Source organism: Microchirus variegatus, assembly GCF_963457635.1.
Source record: "Microchirus variegatus genome assembly, chromosome: 17".
Taxonomy (NCBI): Eukaryota; Metazoa; Chordata; class Actinopteri; order Pleuronectiformes; family Soleidae; genus Microchirus; species Microchirus variegatus.
Window position 1 is genome coordinate 11,227,094 of NC_139818.1, and position 26,700 is coordinate 11,253,793.

Sequence of the window (26,700 nt, forward strand, 5' to 3'; positions counted from 1 at the left end):
CTGCTACGGATAAAATAACAACAATACTGTGATAAAGATATTATACTGTATAAAATAATAGAGCTTAATTAAATAAGACACAATGCAGTCTGGACTTTTAAAGTAGACTACAAACACTGTCGAGAAGCTGTTGTATAGCCTAAATAAAGTATATAAGTCACACCTGCTTTTACAAAGTTGACCCATATGTCCATGACCTACATAGAATTAACCCATTGTCCAATATTTTGCCATGACAATCCACCTGTTGGCACAGAATCACATCAGCATAAAGCAATGTGATGAGCAGTGGATGAACAGTGCTCGTCATTTTGCAGGGAGACAAAAATAACCACAGTGATAGTTTGTATTATATTTGTCCAACTCATCTGTGTTGGAGACACCAGAAAGTCTGCTAGCTGAGTATCATGCATCAGAGGAAGCCTGAAAATGTATTACGTATGTGCTCAGTGAGTAGATTTCACTGGAGTCAACAACCAAGGCGCCAACAGGAAGGAAGTAACAAGTCCTCTTTTGAGGTGTTTGCCACTAAAATGTTTGACATACTAAAATCAGGTTTAAAGCTCCCATACAGTGGTCCCATTCCACATATATGTGAGTTATGGAGGTCTACTTACATACATTTACTTGTCTTTATGGTCAAAAACCTCCTAATTGCTGGAAACGAGCTGATAGAAATCTCTCCTCACTGAAGCTCTCGTCAGTCCGCGTTTCAGACTGAAGTCTCACACCCTGAAGACAGACTGTGTCGTGATTGGCCAGCCAACGACAGCTTTCCCAACTGTCTTGTGATTGGCCAATACCTAGAAGTGACGTAATCAGCACACCAGCCCTCAGAAGCGCAGCTCCCCCCTCTGGAACGGTGGATGCACTGCAACTCATTATCAAAACATTGTTTAAAAATGGCTTCGTCACGACTCCCCGCCGCAGTCCCTCTTACGACTTTGACCCAGAGTCAGAAGACACTGTCGCAAGCGAAACACCTCCACAACGGACGTTCTTCTTCTTCTGCGGAACAATTTATGCAACCGGATGTGCCCGGACTAGTGCCAGGACCAGGAGGATCTGCTGTTCAGGAGAACCGTTGTTAAAATAACCGGAACAGGTTTTTTTCAGAGATCTCGTCTCTTCCCCGGTCTTTGACCCAGAAGTAGAAGGAGAAGACGTCAATCAATAATCCATCAAATTTGTATCAACATTAGCATGTACAGCGGGGACAAAAACATACAGAACCACAGCAAGATCCATCTCACTGTCCATCTCACCATTTGCTATTTGTTTTTCTGTGACGTAAAGGTCAACAGGAAATTGATTAAATACATACTAGCTTATAGAAAAATACAGCACCAACTACGGAGGTGGAGTCAGACGTACACGGCCAGCAAATCGATTTTCTCCTCTGCATGTACTGTATACTCGGACTCTGCAAGATGGAACTGCAGTGTACCTCTTTAGGTGGTAAACCATTGTGCTCAGTAACCCCAACAGAAGTAGGATGTCGAAAGTGTTATTTTGGTACCCTGTATGACTTTTAGCAGTTGAAATACAAATACTTTATGTGCCAAAATGAACTGAACTGTAATGTTTGGTGGAAATGGGACTGAAGTGACAGTGCTGTGGTCTTTTACTGTCTATACAGTCAGAGAGAGCACTCAGTACAGCAGAGAAATGATCTCTCCAACATTCCTCTGTTTTTCCTGGCTTGTCTGTTTGCGAGTCATGGTACTCTGGGAGCCAGCATGGCTCCACCAGTGGAGTCCGACTAACCACTATAATTGTGCCGTGCCCAAACCTCCTTCCCCAACCCTGGGACTGAACCATGAAATATTTGAAAATGCCGGGGTTAAGAGAGGGGGGTCTTTGGCAGTGCAACATGAAATGTGAGACCATAGAGCATCTTTAACAAGGATAGAAAGCCAGCCAGCCAGCCGGGCAGCCAGGGCAAACGGTGGACTCCTCCGAAGGAGAATAATTATGGATGTAAGAGGAGATATTGTGCTTGGAGTAGATCAATAGTGCCCATGTTCTGCTGGCGCTGAGGCCAGCGTATTTCTGTCACAGCAGGACAGAGTACAGGATATCAGCTTGTTGCTGGAGCGACTTGATGAAGTTTGAACCAGCGGGCTTCCTACATACCCTTACAACCATTATGCCTATCCTCCCCCCAAATCACTGCTGCCAGGAGTTTGGCTGGTTGCCCCCCTTGTCTCTCTCACACACACATACACACACATCTCAAATCCTCTTATCCACACAGAGTTGGCGGAAGAACTGGCCTTTGTCTCCTCATGATTGTATTCCCACAGTCCAGACTATACAGTCATGTTTTCCAGTGCGGTTTGGAAGACCTCCTGATTCTCCACATGCTTAGAAAAACTGAAAACAGACAAAAAGACAAAGATGCAACCAACAAGTATCTATTCACATGTAATACTAAAATACTTTGCCTCATGCAATGGATACTGGAACCCTCGGGAATTACTTCAGAAATGCTTATTATCTGCCTGTTGAATTGAGTGCAGTATTTGTTTTCCTAATTTACTTTTTTCTCGGTTTTTTTTGTAATTGCATCATGTCAAGCATTTCCTCTTAAAGGTGCCAGGCAATTATTTTTTCCCTTCCAGCGTCCTCTACCACATTAGTTGTATGCATTTATTCTCCTTGTTGAACGGCCGCTGCCCTCCATACAGCTTTTCATCCGGTTAATGGCCATCTTATGCCACATCAACAGAAAACACGTTGGACATCATCTCAATTTTTGTACGCACAATTTATTCAGACAAAGCTCTCATGTCCCCTGTGGACACAAATGGTTTGAATTATTCCAAGAGCCCTTTTTTTCCCTCCTTCCCTGGCTTTTTTTCATTGTCTGAAGCATGCGAGTCCCTCTAGAGCAGATCTTTGTTTCTCATTAGGAGGTAAATAGAGCAGGCCAAATGCTCATATGTTTATTATACACAAGAGGGCATGGTCACTGTTCTTAGCAATTTAGAGCAGAAAAAAAGCTGGTTGCTTTCTTGACCTTTCTTTGCAACCATATGTCTGTTAAATTTACTGGTTAATAAGCTGCAAGGAACTGAAGGACGGGAATAGTTTGACCTAACCTCAAAAGTTTTTACAACAGAGCCGTAAATATATGAATAATCGTAATTACCGTCTTCTTTTACAGGTCTCGGGTCAAGTTTAGACCGAGTAAAGGCTGCAGAATTCACCCAAAACAGAAAGAGAATAGACATATCTACGAAATTACAGTAACATCACAATTCTGCAGAACAAGAGATGCAGGTCACGGTAACAAACTGTCTGGTTTAGAATCTTGCATTTCATCATGTCTTTTTGAATCATTATTGTGAATAAGGCACCGATTGGCAGGTAAAGCTGGTGTAAGCAAGATATTTTTTTCGCATTATTGATTAATAATTCCATAATAATCTTACAGTATTATATAAACATGTTCATTCTCTAAGCTCTGTTTCAAGTCTCGGGGAAATCTGCCCCATGACATTAGACTTGGATCAATTACAAGGCAGTTCAGAGAGAAAGAGAGCGAGAGAGCTCTTATTAACACTACTACTAATCAGCTCCATGTAGACAACCCTTTAACCCTTCTGTTACCATCCTGTTGTCGCTGCCAGGATTTGGCATGCATACTGCTCATTACTGAAACTCCTGGATCTTTTGTGATATCTACAAAATTAGAAAAACTACAGACTGGTGATCTGTTCAGGTTGTGACCCCACCTTTCGCCCTATGTCAGCTGAGATTGGCACACCCGTGGCCCTCATGTGGAAAATTAAGTGGCAGGAGATGGATGGATGGATACTGGAAAGCAGAGGAGTAGGGCTTAGCACCCATATACTTGACATTACAGTTGTCCTCATCACAACCAACGCGTCAAACATTTGTGACGTCAGCTCTTCTGTACCATGTTAATAAACTGTTGAATAACTGCCAGATATCGAAAGTGAGTTATCTTAGAAAAAGGGACAGAAGCACTCACGGATTGAACATTTTTTTGACAATTCTACAGCCATATAATCAAAATAAATCCATGCCACATGATTATCATGATGGTCATAAAAGGGTCAAAGGAAAGGCTGTTATTCTGATGAATAACTCGCAAAAGCAACCTGAAGGAAGCAAAAAGTCTGAAAGAGAGTCAGACAATAAACTCAATAAAATGAGTTGTGTCAATATTTGCTCAGGACTTTGATCGCAAAATGTTATAGAATGAGTCATGTATTGCACATGAGTTTGTCCTTGGAGAGACAGCCTTCCTCTGAAGTTCCTCTTGAGGTTTCTCCCATTTTTACAGACCATTGCAAACCGATTTGTGAATTTTGGCAGTACAATTTATTTGATTTGACTCCACAATCAGCAAGTTTTCTCGTGCACAAAGAAATGGGATCCATACACTGGATTTTACCTGATTTGATGCATTCTGCACCATATTCGCACATGCTGTTTAGTGCTGTTGGATTCTTTTGTGTTACATTTTAAATGATAAATATTTAATTTAATAATGTGTGGAAGTAACACACACGCTTTTTTCTCCCCTCCTTAAAAACCATAGAGAACAACACATGCGACACACAAACACACAGTGAAAGTCTCTCATGTGAAATAGCCAGTATTGTTAAGTGTAAAATAATATGTGATTAAAAAACACATTTTCAAGGCTGTTAGCAGCAGGCATATGACCAGAGGGCATACAGAGAGTTGAAACTCCACTCGTGTTAACAACAGCCTAATTTACTGTTTCACCGAAAACACATTATTTCAACCACTTCAATTTGAAGATAATTCGATGTATTGACCCTGGAATGTGCCCCAGAGAGTTGGTATCAAAATTTAAATTCTGTTGCTTTCATATGCACATATAAAAAACAAAAATCTTCTCACAGTGAAAGTCCAGGGTCCTGGAAATTCAATCAGGTGGACCTTGAACAAACAATCTTACAGACGAGCAACAACAACCAATAACTCTCAGTCATAGTGGCTCACATTTCCCCAAGTAAATAATATAGCCTGGTTTCAGGGCCCTAACTGCAATTATGTGTTCACTTTTTGACACTCAATCTAGCCAAGGGGCTTAATCTGAAGATATGTATCATTATTTTAGAAAGTTAATGATATAAAAGTAATTTAAAAAATGTTAATTTCTAAAAATGTAATAAGCCGAGTGGAGCCAGAGTTGTGAAATCCCCCTGCATTAGCTCTACTTGTTGGGAAAACCACTTCATGCACCATTTCTCCTTCATCTAGTGTTGCTTCTTGAGAGATAGCCAGTCTCTGGTCATCTGACTTTGTTTGCTGACCCCTTGTTAGAGCCCAGAGGTGAGATAGTGTGTGAGATAGAGGCCCTTAGTGCTGATAAGGCCATCAGTCTGATAACTACGTCCCCCCAGCACAAAGCTCCCTACCGCTGCTGCTATTAGCCCCACCAGAGCGACTGAATGCCCGCCTGCTCCCTCCTGCTCTATCTGAGGTTACATCCTGTGTTCCAAGCCTTTTATGCAAACCCTGCTCTCCCTCGCTGAGATTGCTATCAGCCGAGATATTTATGTACTGCACATGTTTCCGTTTGTTTAACCTTTGGACCTGTGCTGTAGGTGCTGCTGCCGTCCCTGTGGACTTGCAAGGAGACCTCTCTCTTGCCCTTGCTTGGCCGACTGAGTTAGATGAGAGCAGAGGGCTGTGTATAATGGATTGGCAGGAAAGGGCACTGTAGAAATTGGTGACATGAAAGCTTATAGGTCAACCCTGCACTTGCTTTAAAGTTGGAACAATTCTCATCAAAATGGATTTAAAGGGGAAACGTTCAATGAAACTATTTTAGCTGTGTCAGTTTTTTTCTACAGAGTGTAGAAAATCTGACTCGGGTCATAGCTATCTACGTACATATTCCACCTAACCCCAATCTGCATGTCAGAATCAGCCTCAAGGTCAATTCTGATCTTACTAAGCCTGAGCCATTTCCACTCTCTTCAAACTCCAGTTTTTAAAAGTGCTCAATCTCGTACCCTCAAAACACAACAGCCGCAGTGACAACAACTTAACAGCAGACTGGAAAATTAACAGCAGATGGCAGGTGACGCCATCATTTTCCATCTATTCCAGTGGCGTTCTGCAGGTGAAATCTCCAAAGTGAAGAAAACTACAAATGAAAAGTGAAGAGAGGCAGACATGTCACTTCCACACTGACACACCTTTCCCCACAGAAAACACCAAACACAATTAGATAAGTGATAAGTTAACATTACAGTGAAACTATTTTTTCCAAACACTGTGTTGAGGCACTCAGCTATGAACTGAAATTAAGTTTAATGTAGGATTACTGCACATATGCTTTGTTTAACTGCAGTGTGGAAATTAAGGGAATAGGAAAATATAGGAAAATTAAAATATATACATCCCCTTTAATTGAATGAGATACTGAGTCCACAGATGCTCAGCAGTAATGGATTTTGACTGGGGACAGAATAAAGGCGTCAGAAAAACCCTCTTTCCAAGCAGATGTGACATTGCAGTTTATTGCATGCATTATATAATGAACATAGCTTGAGGCGAGACATTTGACAGAATTTCAAATTTAATACAAACTGCAGACAGCTTTGCAAATGTAAAAAAATGTAAAATGCACTATCTCTCAACAATAGACCATCTGGTGAACAACAAAAATTGAGTTATTTAATAGGAAAAAAAAAATCACAATTGCTGGCACGTGTTTTTTGTAAGTGTTTTTTTTTTTTTTTTTACAACTTTGCTTCAGGACATTAAAGACACATTGATATGAAGGCACATTTGAGGAAATTGCTGTGCATTCATCTTAAGAGTGCCGACAATTTCTCAGAGTATGGACACTTAAAGAAAACACTTTTGAGAGTTTGAGGAAGCCCTAGTTAGGAATCCAGCCTAAGTGTCTGTGCAGATGTAAATCTGTCAGTAACTCAGACTGTTCAAATGGATGTACATATTAAAACTCCACGACCAAGCCCTGTTAATGTAAGAAAATAACTAGGTAGACATGAAACATGCCACTTAATGGCTTGGTAAGAAACTAAAGTGAAATGCCATCAGTTGTTGTAAACTCCCAGAGGCAACATAAAGACTCCTGCCTCTCTGGAGTGTGTTATTCCTGCGCCCGTGTTTACCCTCATGTTTGTGGCATGTCATGCTTGAGCAGGATTGCCACATTCTCCAGGGAGCTTTACTGGGGCTCAGTACAGGTGATTTATTCCTCCTAATCTGTCCTGCACAGTAGCAGGCAGCTGTGTTCCCTCCACCCAGCATGAGTGAGGTGCTATCGGCTTGCATGATTATATTGAGAATCACCTGCGTTAAAGCTATCGGCCCACATATTGTGGAGGTGGCGGCTGCTTCCTGTTCCCGCAGCACCTGAACTGGACGAGGGAGAGCTAGTGTCAGAGCATCAAGGAGGAGTTGTGTTTGACCCGCTTCAGACATGCTTTTAACATCCTTCCTGAGTGATCTGATCACGTGCAGGTTACTCTCAGTACAGGTCTGAACAATCCCAATCTGTCCTCAATGTGTACTCCCATCACAAAAAAACACCTTTTTTCCTGGTAGTTCAAGGTGTGTGTCAGGCATGTGGCCTGATTATCCATGAACTCGGACTGTACATTGGAAAGAATCTGGCCATATGACATATTCTGATACAGGGTGTCATCAATATATTTATATTCTGGATATTTTGTGATACTATGAGCATAGCAAAGTATTTCAATTTGGGCAGCCCGTGGCCAAGTGGAAAGGGAACTTGGCTTATAACCAGAGGGTTGCCGGCTCCTTATTCTAGGAAGGTTTCTAGTGCAGGATGGGTTCACTGCAGACGAGGACGGGACTTGATAAAGGACTCATTTATAAAAGAAAAATGCTCTCATTGTAACAATAATATACAGTTTATTTTCCCAGTGAGACTCAAATGGTCGAAAGCTTGCTGCCAACTAGTGGTCGGAGGATTAAATACAACACAAAACCACTCACATCATGAAATATTGCAACATTTGAGTGTATCAACACTCACATGAACACAGTCTATCCTCAGGAAGGATTAGAGAGTGTTTCCTCAGCCGACGTCCTCTACAACCACTTTATTTATTTTTTTACTCTAATCAGCACCAATCTGTAATTTTCTTTGTCGCCCCCGCCAACACATTAACACTGATTTTCACGTGATTTCTTTTTCTCATGGTTCACATCTTATTTCATGTTACAGCAACACGGGAAGAGCTTTGATTCAATCACCTCTTCCTGAATCATTGTTGTCTCTCTCTTTGTCTCCCTGTCACTCGAGCAGACACACAGACACATTGACAGACGCACACACGCATCTCAACAGTCATAGTCGTTAAAAAACATATTTTTTTTTTCTTTTCTTCCTACGAATAGAAATGACATCTGTGTGTATGTGAATACAGGGTGGGGGAAGTCAGATCCAATCTTAGGTGGTCACAGGAGACCCATCCAGGATGCAGTTTAATGCCAGGTGTGAACAGCCTGACTAAGGGTTATCCACAGGCAACTGGATCACTGAGGACCGATGTTAATAGCAGGTCTGAACGAGGCCTTAGTGACCACTGGGCCAAGGTCAAGGGCACCTGACAGTCCCTAGTGATGCCATCGCCATGTTAGTTATTCATTCTGCACTTTCCCTCTCCGCTCACCCCCACATGTAATGTATGCAGCATTAATGTGCCTGGAAATGCTTGAGTTGAACGCCAGATGTTGTTTTTACTGAGCATTTATGACAGGCTGTCCGATGCGCCTGAGTGATGTCACACGCGCACATGCAGAGAATGGCGAAAAACGTCACATGCCGCCGTTATAAAGGCTACATATTACATATATATAAGTAATGATAATTGGATAAATTGCTTAAGATGTCACGAACCAGTCATGCTCGGTTTAGTTTAAAAGGTTCCCGCAGTAAGTGATTTGTCATTTCCCACTGATGTGTCCAGACCTAATAACTTCTCCTCTGGTTTGCACACTTCGATGACTAAAGATACATTTTCTACAATGGTGAAAGTTCTTTCTCTTCTAAAAAATGGTTTGGGGCTGAAAACCTTAATGTCTTTGAAATGAGCTCTTATTGAAATGCTCAGACAGAAAGAGGAAAACAGGAGTGTTGTAAATAACTTATCAGGGCTATAACCTCCTCAGTGCCCCCCCCCCCCTCCTCTTCCCAAAGACACACAATGTACCACACAATACAATTCAATTTCTGCCTCAGCATCAGCTTCGGCTAACACGGTCAAGCAAATGCCTTTTTCTGAATGGCCTGAGGGAGTTACGCTTCTCAGCTTATCAACTTTTATTAACCTCAGCACTGACGTTTGCTCTTTGATTTAGATTCTTTGAGAAACAGTGAAATTGGATTTTTTTTTTTTTTCCCTTTAACTCTCAGTCCTGCTGTGACATACAGTATGCTCAATAACACACGAGGAAAAAAGTGAAGATAACTTCAGTTGTCTGTATGTTGTGCCTTTCAGGTGTTCTTATCTACTACACACGCATGAATTTATCACCAAACATAAATGTGTGTTATGAGGCCCTGCTACTCTCAAAGTAGTTTTGCATCTCAAATGTTGCTTTGTTTAACAATGGATTTTAAAGACCTCTCATGTAGTCATTAAGGAAAGGATTGTTTCTTTCTGTGGTTTCCATTCAGCTTGATAGATTTTTATTACGATTTATCACTGCTTTGTTTCTATGACCCACAGCTTGACAATTTTGGTTCTCTTTCAACAAAGTGTAGTTTTTGGCAAAAACAGGCATCCATATTCAGTGGGAGAAAAAAAACATCTCCAAGACACAAAGTTGGTATGTTCAGCAACTAGTGAGCCAGGTACATCATTTTTCATAGATGTTGGCAGAGACTAAGAACAGAGCTCTGTAAACAGAGGATTAATATTGCGCTTAGATTTACTTGGTGTCTAGCAGTTAAGAATATAAACTTGTTTTGATAATATGCAAGTGTTGAGCTGGTTTTCAGAGCTCCCATGGGGCTAACCAATAAAGAAGTTACTAGAATTGACCCATAATCTAAAGTGTATTGAAATCCAAAGGATGAATTATATCATCTGCTGCCACTGGAAATGCACTCTACCAATGATTGCACGTTTGTGACCTCAATGCGAAAGTTGCAGTGGATTAATTCCTCTTTTTTAAAAATGAACACTTGCATATTTAGTTAATATTTAACTTTTAAACCTATTGAAATGTGTGCACTCGAGGGACAAAGGTGTCCTGATGGCATATTGACCCCCATAACTTCAGTGCATTAGAAAAATAAATCTATATATTGGTGTTGATTGGAGTCAAGTTACTATGCACACTAAGAAATCAAAGTACAAGACTGTACCTTTTGCTGTCACTCCTGTTCACTGTACCTTTCTCAGTGTGTACAGGTAGATTTTTGTCACTAGGGGTGCAGAAATGTTTCTTTAGAGGTACAAACAAGCAGGTACACATTGTTAGGTCTCGTACTTTGATTTCTTAGTGTGTAGTATGTTCAACTGGACCCAAACTGACCTAAGCGCCGTGCACACACACTCAATAGTTCCCATTGGTGGACTTTGACCCCTGAATAAAAGAAGAAGCCAGTACACGAGAGAGAAAAAAAGGCTAAATCCAGAACAGTACATTTTTACATACACTGATAAGGAGACTCAGTTTATGCTGTCCTGTCCTGTCAACTTTCATTTTTTGAAGTTAATGGATGGTAGAAATACACCAAATTGCACCCGGCATGGTACAAACTAGACCATAGCTAAAGTTGTCTTTGATGATGTAACATGCCAACCAAAAAATCCCTAATACTAACAAGCCAAAAGTGTCCAGATCGCCACCTAGTGTAAGGGAGGCAGATAAAGGTCATTCAGTAAATCCATTCATTGCTAGTATAGTGCTTGTGTACTGGGACAAATGAATGGTGTAGTTAAGCTACAACCATAAGCTTGACTTAACTGCGCATGAAAGCGTAGTTTCTGTCACAAATCACTGCTTTTCATATGAGGAGATGAAACAGGTCTCTTCATCCAGACCAGTGAAGACTGACTTTCCTTCTCTGAGGTATTAGATAAAGACTGGATCCAAACGTATCTATTTAGCATTAAAAAATAAGAAATGAAGAAGTCCATACAGCATGGATAACTTCACACACAAGTTTCTAACCCTAGTCTGTTGTACTCCTGTCACTGACTGTCATGAAAAACTAAAGCTGTGTTTCCATCAAGTGGAACGGTTCGGATTGGTACAGTGTGGTACATTTTGAGCATTTCCATTTGGAATAATACAAAAATAACTAGCCCTAACTGTTCCCATTCTTTGGCACCATTTCCTTGGGTTACCAGAATAAAAATGGTATGGTACGATCAGGGTGGAGCTATCAGCTGATTGGGCAACAGATATACGTCACTCCTTTGCCATCAATGTAAATATCCTATGGAAGTTGGGGCCACAGTCTGTCTTCTTACAAATCTTGACGTCCTCTTGAGACAAACAGACACAAACAGCCCATGCCCCATCTACCAAGTAAAGGTAAAGTTCTCAGTCGAAACACAAGCCTGACCCAGGGCTCTACCATTCCAAACCGTACGATACTGAACCTAACCCTGATGGAATCACAGCATTAGTGTGAATCTTTGACAACTGACCCTTTGCATGAACTCTGTATTTTCGCTTTCATTTTGTTTGGCAAAAAAAAAAAGTACACTCTAGACTTACCCGCCCTCTGCACTGGGCTCTGGATTATTAGCTTAAGATATCTAAAAATATCCCTTTGACAGTTTAAGCCTCCGACAGCAGTAACATCTCGCACATTCTGATAGCTTTATACGAACTACAGCTGCAGAGGGCTCATACACTCAGCCCGCCTTGTTATCTTTTACCTTGTTTGCCTGGAGAGGAGTAGGAGGAGAACTTACTGGCCCCCTAAAGCTCTCGTCTTTGGAATCGCACTCATCGTGGCTCATCAAAGATGAGCATGCAATCACAGCGATCTCCGAACAAACAAGGAGCTTTTTTGAGCGCGAGAGGATTTTGCCCAGATGTCACCCGAAGCACTTGTCATTGTTGGCGACAGCTGTGGAAGCACATGGGCCGTCATTTGAAAACTATACCACAACATACCGAAACAGCACACATCAAACGTGACACATGCACAGTCTGAAACACAAGATTCTTCAATAGTAATGTTATCAGCCCCTTGAGGCAGTAGTGGCTTTTATTGCCAATCATTTCACTTTTATTGGTGTGCTTGTGTTATCTCAGTAATTGCGTATTTACCATCGTACTCTGTTCATCATACCAATACATTAGGTTCAGCTGAGCTACTGCAACCAAATATTTTAGATGTTGGCATTCATAACAGCTCAAAGAAATTAATAAATTCCTAAAAGGGATTACACTGTACACATGTGGCTCATAGACACCGCTTCAATTATCTTTTGTTCTAACACCCACTCTCTCCTCAAAAGCTTTTCTCACAAATATTATAGCTGCTAACTAGAGAGACGGCACCTTTGTTATTGCAGCCTTCATCCGTGTGTGTCGTAAATGTTTTTTAAATGAAATATCACTGTTTTGACAAGACATTTTCGAAGCTGCTTGTGTCCCTGCGAGATGTCTCATGTTTGTCTGTGATGGAGCGTTCCTGAGGAGAAAAGTCAATATGTGGTTGTAAATAAATGAAAACAAATGTGAGACCTAAGACCTCGATAGATTGAAGAAGCAAAGGGAGGAGTAAAGAGAAGACTACTCACCTTTACTCAATATAAAATTGCGTCTTTGACTACAGAGGATAATTGACTAGCCTCTCAGCCTGTGTGCGTTGATGGAGCAGGGGGTTGATGAATTGACATATTGCTGGTGCTGTGATGTTGATCCAAGGCAGTCTTTCCTCATGGGACCAGTAACCTTATTGTTCCATGTCATCTCCTCCCCTTCTGTTCGAGGACCAGGTTGTCAACCTCTCCCCAAGGTCACACAAAAAACCAGCCCCCCCTCTGCACATAATTGGATTATTTAGAATCATAGCATCAACTCATTGCCCCGTCTGGGGTCAAAAGTGAATTTAGTGCTTGGGGATGTCTGCCGTGATTTGTGGCATCGTTTTGAACTGACAAGCAACAGCTTCTGTCATCGGTTAAAGGATCATACCAGTGGTGGTTCATGTTTTGCTCTATTTACTATAAAATGTATTCAGCCAGTGCTGGTGATTTTCTATAATCCATTGCTTTATTAACTTACCCTAAAACTCTCAAAAGCACCTCTTGTCTAATTTGTATTATTGGACCATAGTCATGGTCGTTTTTATTCCTTGTCCTTGAATCTTGTCCTAAAATCCCAAGTACTTCCCAGTGATATTTTTTTAGCTCTATTTACAGCACATGCACTAAGTCCATAACTGCAATTTCTTTACACACGAAAGTTGGCTCTGGTTTTGTTTTCAGATTACATTTCCACATCTTTTCAGTCCCCCACTGGTTTCCATTTATTTCAGTGAAGTGTAAATCACACAACAGCCTCTTAAAATGTTGTAGAGTTGTCAAATTCAGAAATGCATAAATGTTTGTTATCGTTACATGGTACATATCTTTATAATCATATGGTGGCTTCCTGAGCAGATCCATGACCTCCACATAACTGTCAACGCTTTGAAATCTTAAAACTACTTGTATATTATTTGGATTTGACAACTCCAGGAAGTGTCAAGAGTGTGGCATTAGTTTTTGTCATACAGGCTTTAAATGAAAATCAGTGGGTCTCTGTGTTGGAATAGAAAAATCTAAAGCTGGTGCAAAGTTTGTACGATTTGCACAGTAAAAAAAAAAAAAAAAAGAGCCAACTTGCAAAAAAAAACTAGAATGTGACCTTTCAAAGTGCACCTGTTTGGAGACTGGAGGGACACACAGTAAAGTAAAGTAGATGCTGAATGCCTGCAGTGATGGGGATTCCCACATTCCAGCACATGTTGGTGGTTTCAGTGCTGGTTTCATGGCTGCAGGCTGACATGGTGTTATCTAATGCTGCCGTGGTAAGATGAGATGAAGTGGGGCGATAGATTAAATGGGTGGGCTGCATGCCTATTAAATCAGGAGTTGGCGGTGCAGCAGTAACTTGGGTTACTTATTGTCAAGTGACACAGCCACACGTGAGGAGCAGAGGGTATGCAAGATGGCTTTACCTCCACCTCTTGAGTGTAACATTCTGCTCTGTCTTGTAATTAACTGCTCATTTGTGTATGTGTTTGTCTCTTTTCTAGGAGGCGGCCACATTTGCCAAAGAGCTGGGCTTTGAGGTGAGTTGACCAGCAATTGCACACTAAACAGATCCTAAAGGTTTATTTTTGCTGATAATGAAGTTCTTTTTGGACAGTGATTGATGTGCTATTATACTCTCCAGGCCTTGCAGCAGTTGCTATGGAAACCTGGCAGTCGTCATGGTTTCTTTGTTCAGCCAGCTCTCTGTTATGACGCACTCTGCTAGGTCTGCACCCAACATCGCCTACAGATGTTATTTATTGAATTTTGAAAAGCCTCTTGGGAAGCTGAGAAGTTGGGCATGGTTTCAAGCCTTTCTCTGCAGGCTCGGGGCTCATCAGGTTGCCTGGTTAAAAAGCCTCCTCATTATCTTCATTTCACCCAGGGATGATACTGTATTTCTTCCCTTCACTGCTATAACATTACACCACACTGGAGCACACTGTAGTCTTTTAATAACCCCGACTGCAGCCACCTGTGGTTTTAAATTGTGGAAATGAAAATTACAGTGCTTGTTACCCCCATAGAATGTACGCTATGTGTTTTAAAGCGGGGCTGCCTCTTCAGAGTAAAATGAACGTTTCCTCCGTCTATTTCGTTGCTTGTGTTTTGCATATTCCTCGCTCTGCTGTTTAAATGTGAATTCAGAAAAACACAAATAGCAGGTGTGTGTGTGTGTGTGTGTGTGTGTGTGTGTGTGTGTGTGTGTGTGTGTGTGTGTGTGTGTGTGTGTGTGTGTGTGTGTGTGTGTGTGTGTGTGTGTGTGTGTGTGTGTGTGTGTGTGTGTGTGTGTGTGTGTGTGTGTGTGTGTGTGTGTGTGTGTGTGTGTGTGTGTGTGTGTGTGTGTGTGTGTGTGTGTGTGCAAAAAAATGGGCTCAGGTATTTTAAGTGCTGTCTCTCTTTCAAAGGTAGAGCTGTCTTGACTATGGCTCTGGCTCTGTGTGAATAATTGTCATCCAGTATCACTAACGGTGTGATCAACGTGACTGGAATAGAAAATGCAATCCTGATGGCAGTGACAGGTTTAAGAGTGAAGAAGGGATGGGGAGGAAGGGGGGGGGGGGGACTCACATAAAAAATACACAAAGGGCAGTGTAGACACTCTCCTACTACTTACAATTCTTTGACATTTTCCATGTCAACCTGATTTGCCAGAACACTCTGTAAAATTGCATTGGATGAATGTGATTTCTCAGATAACATCAGTGTACTGCACTGTACTTTCTGCATTTCTGGATGGCTGCGGTTCAAAGAGGTTTTCTTCACACTCCTTTTCTCTCTTCCTCTCTCTCTCTCTCTCTCTCGCGCGCGCCACTTTCTGATTTCGCTTGCATCCTATGAGCTGACCCACATTTTTCAAATGCACACTGACAAATCTTCCAAATACCACTATATACAGTACTCAGGCAAGTCTTTCGGCCAGCATTAGATTTGTTGACACAGCATCATTATTTCTCAATTACTTCATTGGAACATGTCCAGAAAATACAGGAAACATTGATATGGTTTTGAAATAAGACATTTTTTATGAGAAAAGGCTTCTACAGGTTACAAGTGTTTAGTGTGACCAAACCTTACACTTCAACAATAGCACGACCCCATCTCTCTTAAACCATGTTGTAAAATATCTGCTGTGAAAAAGGTTTATTCATATTATAGTTATAGTTAAACTCATTGACAGTTTGCTAATGTATAAGATCAGCTTTAAGTCGCATCATTCCAACCCAAATGCCAGTGATCACAGAATTTGACAGAAATAAGAAGAACAAAGCTGGTGGTACAGTATACACACACACACACACTATTCACTTGTATATCCCCATAAATCATGAACCCCCAAAAGTCATTACTAAAAACTGAATTGTTTTGAGAACAGATTCACTCACTTTTCACAGCAAGTCATGATGCGTTTTATCAGCAGAATAAAATTGAGTGTATTATGATGGTCACAGCCAGCAACCTGTCATCAGGTTGTGTAAAACACACCAAAAACATTTTTAGTTTTTCTTTTCTTTTTGTAAAAAATGACATCTCCATGACAACAGTGTAAACTCCAAACGACACATGGCTGAAAGCTCCTGACACTTTCCAGCGAGGCGATAATTTGCTAACAGTGTTTTATCAAATTAAATTCATGTTAAATTTCATTTGTATAAATTACTGTACGTTACACTGGATCCCGCAGCTCTTTCTGATATCACCCATAATCAATCAGCCAGAATGTTGATCATCATTTTAATAGAAGTCAAAGCTAAACCAAAATAATTGTGTGTCTCTGTCGGGCCAGTGAATTTCATTAAAATTCAGTAAAAATCCAATTTGTCCGTCAGTTATTACATTTACATGACTTCGGAAAAACTTGTTAGTCCAACTGACTAAATTACATTTTTCGAATTCAAGGTGGCCTGGGCGTTCTGGGCATGTCTTTCGCCCCCTAGTGGAGTGGAGGTGGACAGACTTAATTCAGTTAGTCGATTTCCAATGCCACTTGTTTTCAGGGACAAGGACAGGAGTCCAATTGAATGGCGTATTTGATCACTTAGCTGTGCATGAAAACCTGTGCCCATGAGGGGGATTAATGCTGGATATTGATGTATTTGCACACCATTAGTCTATATCTGACTCCAGAAATACTGCATGATGCACTTACTAACTCCGTATTGCCAACACTTAATGAAGGACTAACAAAAATGACAGTGACTCAACAGTTAAATGAGTAAAGTAAAAAAAAACAGCAATCAGCCGATCTGAACACACTCGCCTGATTGTGATCTGTTTCCTTTAAATGCTCAAAGAACTATCTGCATCACAGCTCTAATTGAATCTTTCCCTGGCAACATTTCTCAAGCAGCCTGCAGTGGAGACAATCAGTTTCTCACTGGCTTCAACACAGAAACACAATTTAACACCCTTGTAAAGCTTTCACATTTCACGGTTTGTTGATTTACGTCTGATCAGTTGCCTCACAATCGTAAATATTGCCATTTGTCAGCAGTAAACCAAATTGACCATATCATTTGTCAAATCATTTGTGTTGCACTCACGCTGTATGCTGTTGTTCTGTATTGTTTAATTGTTTGGTTGTTTTTTTTTTTGCTATAGGAAGTCATCAGGTGAGTGTTTCTGCTTAGTAAAAGGGAGATGTGTGTGTGTGTATGTGTGTGTGTGGAGCCCACCCTCTTCCACAGCCATGATGCTCCCCCTGACACCACCACCACTACCTCTGGCCCTTAGAACCTTTTAGCTCCTAAACCTTAGCAGAGCGGCTTTTTTATGTCAGTGAACATAAAACCAAAGGGTGACAATGTGCCGGAGCCTTGTGTGGTTTTGTATTCAGTGTCTGGAGCAATGCTTGTGGTTACATCCAGTCACAGTGACAAATTGCCATTATATATATATTTTTACCGTCTCTTGCTAACAGCCACAGTATTAACCTCACCATTAGCACTTACTTAGAGTGTTACACCCATTTTTTTCTCAGCCCAGGGTCTCACCGGACCTCTCAGGGCTGATTAAAGGACATTTGGGAAGCATTTAGAGGTGTAAAAGCTCATTGGTTTGAGTGAGCCAGTGTGGCTGGTGGTACTGGGCTGGAGCTTGTCTCTGATTACTCCCATAACCACAGTATTTGCTCACCCTGAAGGTGCTGGAGTGGTTGCTTTGATACAGATGCTAGAGGCGTCTACGACCCTTAATGCTTGCTCCTCGGTGTGCTGTATTACAAAAAAGCAGAGTCCACCCTACTGCGAGATGGCGATAAAGACATTCCACCTGCTCATAGTACATCATGATGAGTTAATAATAAAGTATCCCTGACAGGTGTGGGTTTTTTATCCCTCTCATGATCAAAGGCAAGCACTCCGGAGAGTTCTGTCGTCTCCAGGCGAGAATATCCATTCTGTGCAGATGCTGAGGAGAAATGGCCTGTTTCAGGAAGAGAATGATGCAGTACATGCGCCGCATATCCCCTCAGCTCGCCTCTGTGTAGGTTTATCTGACAGCAGGCTATCTTCACACGCTTATTTTCATCTCACTTAGGGATATGACATTCTAATATTTTGCAGTTCGCCTGTAACTGTGTTAAAGCAATGAGTGCCTCCATTGATCTTCTCTCAAAAACGGTTTCATAGACCATCTGGTTTCATTATCACTTGATCCGTCTGCCAGGATTTGAAAGGTCTGACCCCGCTCAGTCGCACTAGCGATCCTTGATTAAACTCCTCACACATGGCTCTTCATGATGCATTCATTCGTGTTAACATACTCACCCAGAGTTCTGGTGTTTTCACAGACAGATGACATTGCAGAGATTGCAAAGAAGACCCAAAACCTCCCCAAAGAGAACACCAAGAGGCAGCGAGTGGTGGTCTTCACTCAGGGCAAGGACGACACTGTTGCAACTGTCGGTAGGTCATTTATTTCTCTTTGTGTTTTTATCCACACATATTTCCATTTACTTGAAGCCAATCCCAACTTGCTCCCCTTTTTGGACATCTTTGTTTTTAATTTAAATCTCTTCTGAAACCTATCTGACAACTGCAGAGCACAGCCCTGAGTAGATGCTCGACGGCTGACTAAAGAGAGCCAAATGCTATCAGTAATTTCTTTGATGTTAACCTCCAATATTGACACCAGATGTTTAGACAAAAAAGAATGCTTGCAGTACATTCTGTCATTTCGGAGCATAAAAGAAGTGTGGGGGATGCAGAGAGCAGGCATTGATTTGTGAAGTACTTCTAACTTTGTCTTGGATACACTCCAGGCCAGGCCTCAGCAATTTTTAATGCCTCAGCTCTTATGTTCTGTGCCCCTCTTTTTTTCCCCCTGCAAAATACTGGCAGGGCGACCTTGGGGGAGAGGTTGACAACATTGGTCTTTACATCAGTCCAATTTCTTTTCAATGCCCGGCATATTTGGTTGTGGGACATTAAAAGGAAGCTTCATTGTGAGTGAGCTGGGGTTGCAGGTTTAAGCTGTGTGTGGAGAGATGACAGTTTCCGATTACTGCTGCCAGTGTTTGCCTTTGTTTGGAGCCACAGGGTGTCTCTCCTCGTTGCCCTTGCAGTTTAGACTAGTTGTGCACGAAGGAGAGATGGCCTCAGGTAAAGACTCCAAAATATCACTCATCACCAGGGACTGCAGAAGCACAGTTACAGCAGTTACTGTTAACAGTATAGGACACAGTCTGCACAAGTGTCCAGTGGCTCATGAAGCTGAAATCAGTATTTATGAGCTGGAGCTTTGAGCAGGATCTCAATGAAGGTATTGTAAATCAATCAATTATTGATTCTGTCATTTCTGTGTTTGCGATTGCAAATATTTTATTGCCTGCAAACTGTGATAGCATTCTGGCCAGGAGTCTCTCAGGAGACTAAGTGGGAGGAAGCAATATTTATATTGAATACTCCCACTTTGGGGAGAATTCAATATTAACTGTGGATGAAATAACTTGGTTTAACGTAAAAACAGACCCTCATAGTGAAGTCATTACACAAGATCAGTGGATAAATAGCCACATATTTCTCTCTGGAGTTGGTGACGACTATAGTACAGCTCGGGGCGCATTTTTCTGTCCGACCCGACCAATGCAGTTAGCATGAACTTGACAAGCAATTGTTACCTTTGTTGCTGTTTACAGACATGTGCAATGCATCAGTACACTCACAGATATGAGAAGAAAATTATACTTAGTCATGCTGTCTCAGTCAAAGTGACCCAACCTGATTACAACAAATGTTTGTCCCAACAACTCCTGTCCCATTGGGTTTTGTTGGGTCTTGACTGGTTTGGATTGGACAACCATGCTTTAATGATGAGTAAAATAGCATTCATTCATTCATTCATTGTCACTGGACAGTTTTCCAGTCCATCACAGGGCCATATATAGAGAGAGACAAACAACCATCCATTCTCACGGTCAATTTAGAGCGTCCGTGTTACCTAATCCCCAAATCTGCATGTCTTTGGACTGAGAAAAAAACCCTAAACACCATGCAGAAAGGCCCTTGTTCCGACTGGGTCTTGAACCCGAGTCTTCTTGTTGCAAAGGCAAGAGTGCTAACTGAGTAACATAATAATTTGATATAAACAAAAAAGTAGTAATAACAATACATAAAAAAACACTGTTTAAATGTCCCACTTTTAAGGACATTGCACAGGCAGGTTTGAGCAGCATTGCATCAGCAGACGCACTGTTTAAACAGCACAGATGGGATACGTGAACCTGAAATCTAAAATAGAAGACTCTGCCATAGGCTTAAAATAGGCAACAATAGCCCTGGGTGTTGTAATGCACATATAAGCTTCTTGTGCGAGCTGCTCTTCATTCACGACGAGACAAAACAAAGACTCACATTCTTGGAAATGTTCATTTAAACCATGGAATTAAGTCAAATGACAGTTATAGTCGAGTAAAAGCCTGTAAAAGATAAAGTGCCATTTAGTTCATGAACAGGCTTATTTAAATTCTCATTAAGAAAGAGTCATTCCTAGAAAGGATTTGGAAAACAAATATTTAAACATGAGTCCCAGTAGTTAAAGAAGAGCAGGAGTCCATGCATTGTGCTGGAGATGATGGATAATTTCCACCTGCTTCCCTCATTGCTTCTGCACGAAGACAGAGCCACGCGTCACCGTGAACTTTATATAAAATACATGATGAATGCGGGCGGGATGAAAGACAGTGTGTTTCAGATGTCATCTACAAAGGCAAACATGATAAATGTCATTGACTGTGTTATCATTACAGTGGAGCTGTTACAGTAGTAAGTGCAGCAGAATTAGTGTGTGCGCGTGTGTGCGAACATCACCGTTCACACCAGCCAAATAAATGTCAATGTAAAAAGAGAATTAAAGATTTTCATTTCCCAGAGGCGGCGCTCTAATAAACTTGATCTCTCATTTTGTTTGCAATTTGTCCTCCTGTCAGGATTTGATCATTTGCCAGCCTCTGCATGTCATGTTAAACCATTTTATAGTGATTAAGGATGGGAGCATGCCTTCCCCTGTGGTATAATTCTACAAAAAGAGATGTCAATTTGTTTGGGTTTTTTTTCTCTCCTGCCCTTCATTTGAAGCCCTTTTATCAAACCAGTGCTTTAAATGTGCCTTTTAAGAGCTGCGAGCAAGGGGAAATGGCCCTTTATTTAGCTGCCACTGACACCACTGAACTACGCTGAGCTTTTGCTTATACACCCATTAAAGCAGTAATTAGGATCATTGTGCCCTGAACCTTAACGGTGAGGAGATCTAATGAACGATCATTCAGCAGGGGTTACCGCTCTAATCGCTGATAAGGACTTGATAAAGCCTGACTCGGCTTCTCGGCAGGTTTTAAGGCTCTCAAAGGGACGAGGCAGGCAGATTTTGTGCTTTTCTGATCCGTACACATTAATAAAATGAGGTAGAAAAAGGAGAGGTTAATGCTGAGGTCAGACTTCATGACCTTTTTGTCTGGTGACAATGGTCACTGTGTCACATTAGGCGACCGCAGAGCCATAAATTGGTGCCGTGAGCTGACTCAGTCGTATATTGCTGTGATATTATTGCTTTAATGAAGTGTAAGGGTCACGATTTAAAGAACATGAATAATATGACAATTATGGAGCAAAGTAATGTTACTGCATCACTGAATCGCAATCTGTATTTTGTCCTTCAGATGGCGACTCATGATGACCTACAGTATATGTGCAACAGGTCACATCGCGAAAACTGATTTTTTTGATTGATTCAGTTCAGTCAATCATTTTTGGATTGCATTTACAAAAGTTACATAGTAATACAGTTATATTGTTGTATAGTAATATAGTGAGCAATGTCACTCTTAATAGCAAGTAATAAATATAGTAATATTACATTTTAAAAGAGTAATATGTCCTGATAAGCTTATTTTTCCCCCGATCCTGATACCATCTATTGTGTATCCAGCGAGTCCCTGCAGAGATAACAGACCTACAGAGTACTTCATTTTATATAAATATCGCTGTCTGAAGTTCAGAGAGAAAGAAAAACACAAAGAATAGTGGACTCCTGATGCTAGAGTGCAGGTATAGCTGATAGGATAAGTGGGAGGGGGAAGGGCGGGGCTGCAGCTATAACCAGCTCTCTTTGTGTGCAACACGTAGTTAAACTGCGACTCAAATGCTAAAAACGTCGCTTCTCTGCAGGTTTGTTCAACAAGTGGATTAAAGGTGTCATATGTAAGAATGTGGCCAAAAACGGTTACTACATTCAAATAATAAAAAAAGAGGTCTTTTAGGTTTCGTTTTCTGACATAACTGGCAACCCGTGGTTTCTCGGCAGCTGAGACTCTACTGACTGCAATGATTGGTAGACGGCGGTAGGTGGCGCCACATGCCAAAACATGATTTAAAAACATAAACATGATTTGCAGTCTGCAAAATATTTTTTTGAATGAAAATATTTTGGCTGTAGTGTTGTTGTTGGTGAGTTCAGTTTGTTATATGAACATTATTCCTGAGTCTCTGTGACATATTATACACTCTAAAATGAGTGTGAGTGGGTGGTCCAATTTGCCCGAAATCTGCATGTTTTTGGACTGTGAGAGCAAACCGGAGAAACAAATGAGTTCACACAATGCTAATTAAGCCCATCACCCTCTGTGTTTTTACCATTAGCATAGTTTCGTTATTTGAATCTCAAGACTCCAGATTGTTATTGTCACGTATTTTATAACATTCTTAGACCCAGTGCCAACTTAGCATTATGAATAGATAATAAGAACAAGGATATACAACAACAATGGTTCAAATAAAAAGTTAGATTTTGTAGAGTATAGAAATATAGAATATGTATAAAACTCTTATCAGAGTGCAAAAGTGTCCCCCGGCACGTTCGCCATGCGCCGCACAGGACGTGATTTGTTTTACATCAAGACGAACTGAGGTAAAGTGGAAGCACAACAGCAATAAAGAGCGAGTAAAGTGAGACAGATGCTACAGGTTGTCTTGTGGCTCTGGCTCTGTTTTAGAAATTACTCAGAATTCCTCCTGGGGGGGGGGGTAACTAGAAAGCACAACTAGTGTCTGTACACTGCCTAATCTTGTTAGGTTATCAATGTTTACTCAAAATTACTCAATACTCATCCAGATTACCACCAAAACCCTGTCATTTCTCAGTTGGACCTAAGCCTACATCCTTAAAGAATTTCATTCACATTCATTCTTGGTTTGTACGACCGTGAGTTGCATAACTCACAAGGTAATTGGACAATTGTGGCCAAAATATAATCTTCTTGGCTGTCTTGAAAGAGTCTATGGAATCTGATTGTATATTGGATTGTATTGTTCATTTGTTTTAACAGAAATCAAAACTAAATCAGTGAAAAAGTAGAAGAAAGGGCCAGATCTGTGCATGTTATTAAACTGAGGTAGAGGAAGAAGCAAAAGTATTTTTCTTTGTTGTAATAATACACAGCTAATTCTCACCAGTGTCATATTAAACATTTCATTTTATTTTAAGCTCTACTTGATGAAATGTTAATAGTCTCTTTTAAAAAGCAGGATGTTTATGCTATGTACCCAAAGTAGACGAAGCCAATTAACAGGACCGGCTCTTTCTTTTTTTTTCTCTTGTCATCTCACACCGAAGTGTTTTCTTTCATGTCTCTTTGTGAGGATATTGGTTGGCGATGATCTTTTTGCCTGTGGTTACAGTAATTACAGGCATATGTACTTTTTTTTCTAACTCAATTGTGAACAAAGATGCTGGTTATGATAGGGAAACAGATTGAATGTCAGCTCACTCCTAACCTGTTGCGTTTGCCAAGAAAGCGGTAACGTTTTCCTCTGCGAGGCTCAGGGTTTGGCTGGAATGCAACAGGAAGCTTTCCAGAAAAAGTATTCTCAGGCAAGTTCCTCACACAGAGATGTTGTACTTGAACTCCTGTTGAGTACTTAAGCTCATGCCTTTCAGCAAAGAAATACTGTTATTGAGTCACTTGGCAACTCCAGCTTTTTGATGTGATGTATTAATTGTTTTGCGTGTGCCGATATTAAAGTGAGACCAGATCAAAGTGAACTCTAATGAACCGCCAACTATTTGATCCACCTGTTTTCTGTCAAAGCGACATTATTGAATGCTGGAACGCCACCAGGTGAAGCGTGTAATAATTCCAGAGTCAAAACAACTCTCCATATGCTCATTTTCCAATAAAACCGAGGTCATCTCATTTGCATGTATAGTTTCCCACTCAGTGCTGTGCTTTGAATTGGCATTGTAAGAAGGAATAATTATCAATAAAGGACTTAATTGATAGTCATTTCAAAGAGAAGCCTGTTCAAAGTATTTTTAAAGTTTAATCACCACCGTTCAAGAGTTTTAATGAGGGAATTATGAAGAGCGACGGAACAAAAGCACACACAATTATAGCACTGCAAAGAAGTATTTTAATTCCATTGAGTTGTTCTCTTTGATTTTTATCCTCCTTTGTTGCAGGTTACCTGTCAAAGCAGAGCCATATCCCACAAATCCATCACGAATCAAACCAAATTCAAGCAAACAAATATGCTAATCGTAAAAAAAAATACAAAAAGGCAGAGTTTTGTTGAATGAAAATAATGTCATAAATACCAATGAAATGTGAAATGAGTTCTGCAGTGTGATGTTTTCAGATCTTTTTATGAGCCAGTAACAACAGAGTCTGAATGTTTTGGCAGGATTGAATATTATTATTATTATTGTTTTATTACCATTTCCATGGCAGGTTTTCACCAGTGAGATCTTTGTTACAGATGGCTGGAGAATTGTTGGACTGTATTTGGAGTTAACATGTCAGTCAAATTTAATAATTTGCATCACGGAGGTTATGTGAACCCCCCCCCCCCCCATCCCAGTAACGGAGAACAAACTTTGAATGTGATAATAAAAGCAAGAGGGATGTGAATATTCTCGTGTGCCATGTTTCAAGAAGCAACAGAAAAGCAACTGCATGTGTCATAACTGGTGTCATGAAGCACACGGTGAACTGATCAGGCAGGAATGTGAAGAGGATGAATGAATGCAAATTCATGCAGCATGTGCACATGTACACATTTTACAAACAAAAAGGTTTTTTTGCTCAACAAGATAATGCAAACCACAGTGAGAGTCATCCACTGGTTTGTGAAATAGCATTCGAAAGGTCTGCTTTGTAAAATGTCGTTTAAAATTGTGTTCATTTGTCAGAGAAGTTTATTAGTGTACACCTGATTGTACAAACCCCAATTCCACTGAAGTTGGAAGTTGTGTAACACATGAATAAAACCAGAATACTATGATTTGCAAATCTTTTTTGACCTATATTCAATTGAATATAACTTTAAAGACAATTTAATGTTCAAACTGAACTTTCTTCTTCTGGGACATGGATAACAAAGGACTAGGAAAGTGGAGGTGAACCTGTTTGGAACATTCCACAGGTGAGCAAGTTATGTGGAAACAAGTGTGTCATGATTAGCTATAAAGGGATGATGATGCATGAGAAACTAGTCCAACAGTTTAAAGGGGACATGTTATGCAAAATCAATTTTTTTAAAGGGCAACAGTATCCGAAAACCGGAAGTGCGCGAAAAGTTCTATTCTCGGCTCCACATTGCAGCACAGAGTCCTACACAAAGTTACAGCCTCAGAGGATTTATCTGTCCAGTGGATACATGTTATATATGACAGCAATGTGCCTGCTAGAGCCTACAAATGATCACTTTTCCAAATGCTAACTGCTGTTAGCTCCCAGTAGCCTCTGTGGCTGATGTCATTTCCTGTCCCTTAAGTTTCCTATTACTTTTTTTTTAAGGTGGACCTAAAGAGATACTACTAAACAGAGTGTTCTGAACAGGGCTGTTTTGGCAGGGTGATTGAACTGCTGTGGTGCTTCGTCCTTATGGTATTTTGACCAAAGCATGTCACAGACATGTTCATTAGGACACCAGGGAACTAGGTTAATTTGGAGACATAGGTTATAATATGTCACCTTTAAGAACAACGTTTCTCTGCATACAATTGCAAAGAATTTAGGTTTACAGTCCATAATATCATCAAAAGATTCAGAGGATCTGGAGAAATATCTGCACGGAAGCAGAAAGGCCGAAAACCAACATTGAATGTCCGTGACTTTTTGGACCACCATGTTTTCACAATAACTAAGAAACCTGCAAACAACATCTTTTGAGTTTTGATGCTCTGCTAACTGAAGGCTACATTTGTTCTCTAACACTCTTGGACCTTTTAAAGCATATAGTTTTCAACATCATTCTGGTTACCTATAAGCAGTACAGACCATATTTGGATGAGAGGGTGGAGCTGTGAGAAAGGTTGGACCAGCATGTCCGTGTGTGTGATATCAGCTGTCAATCACACTGTCTTTTTTATGGTCTGTTTAACTCTAAATGAGAATATAATTGACAAAGTCATGCTG

At 40.7% G+C, this 26,700-nt stretch overlaps 1 protein-coding gene across 3 annotated transcripts in view; it reads left to right on the top strand.

The window, feature by feature from the left end:
- adkb (adenosine kinase b) overlaps positions 1-26,700 on the top strand; it is a 131,004-nt gene that overhangs the window by 99,739 nt on the left and 4,565 nt on the right. For all 3 annotated transcript variants that reach the window (XM_083904024.1, XM_083904025.1, XM_083904026.1), the window contains exons 8-9: positions 14,291-14,326; positions 18,580-18,694. In XM_083904024.1, coding sequence (XP_083760150.1) covers positions 14,291-14,326; positions 18,580-18,694 — 151 coding nt within the window. The remainder of the gene's footprint in view (positions 1-14,290; positions 14,327-18,579; positions 18,695-26,700) is intronic.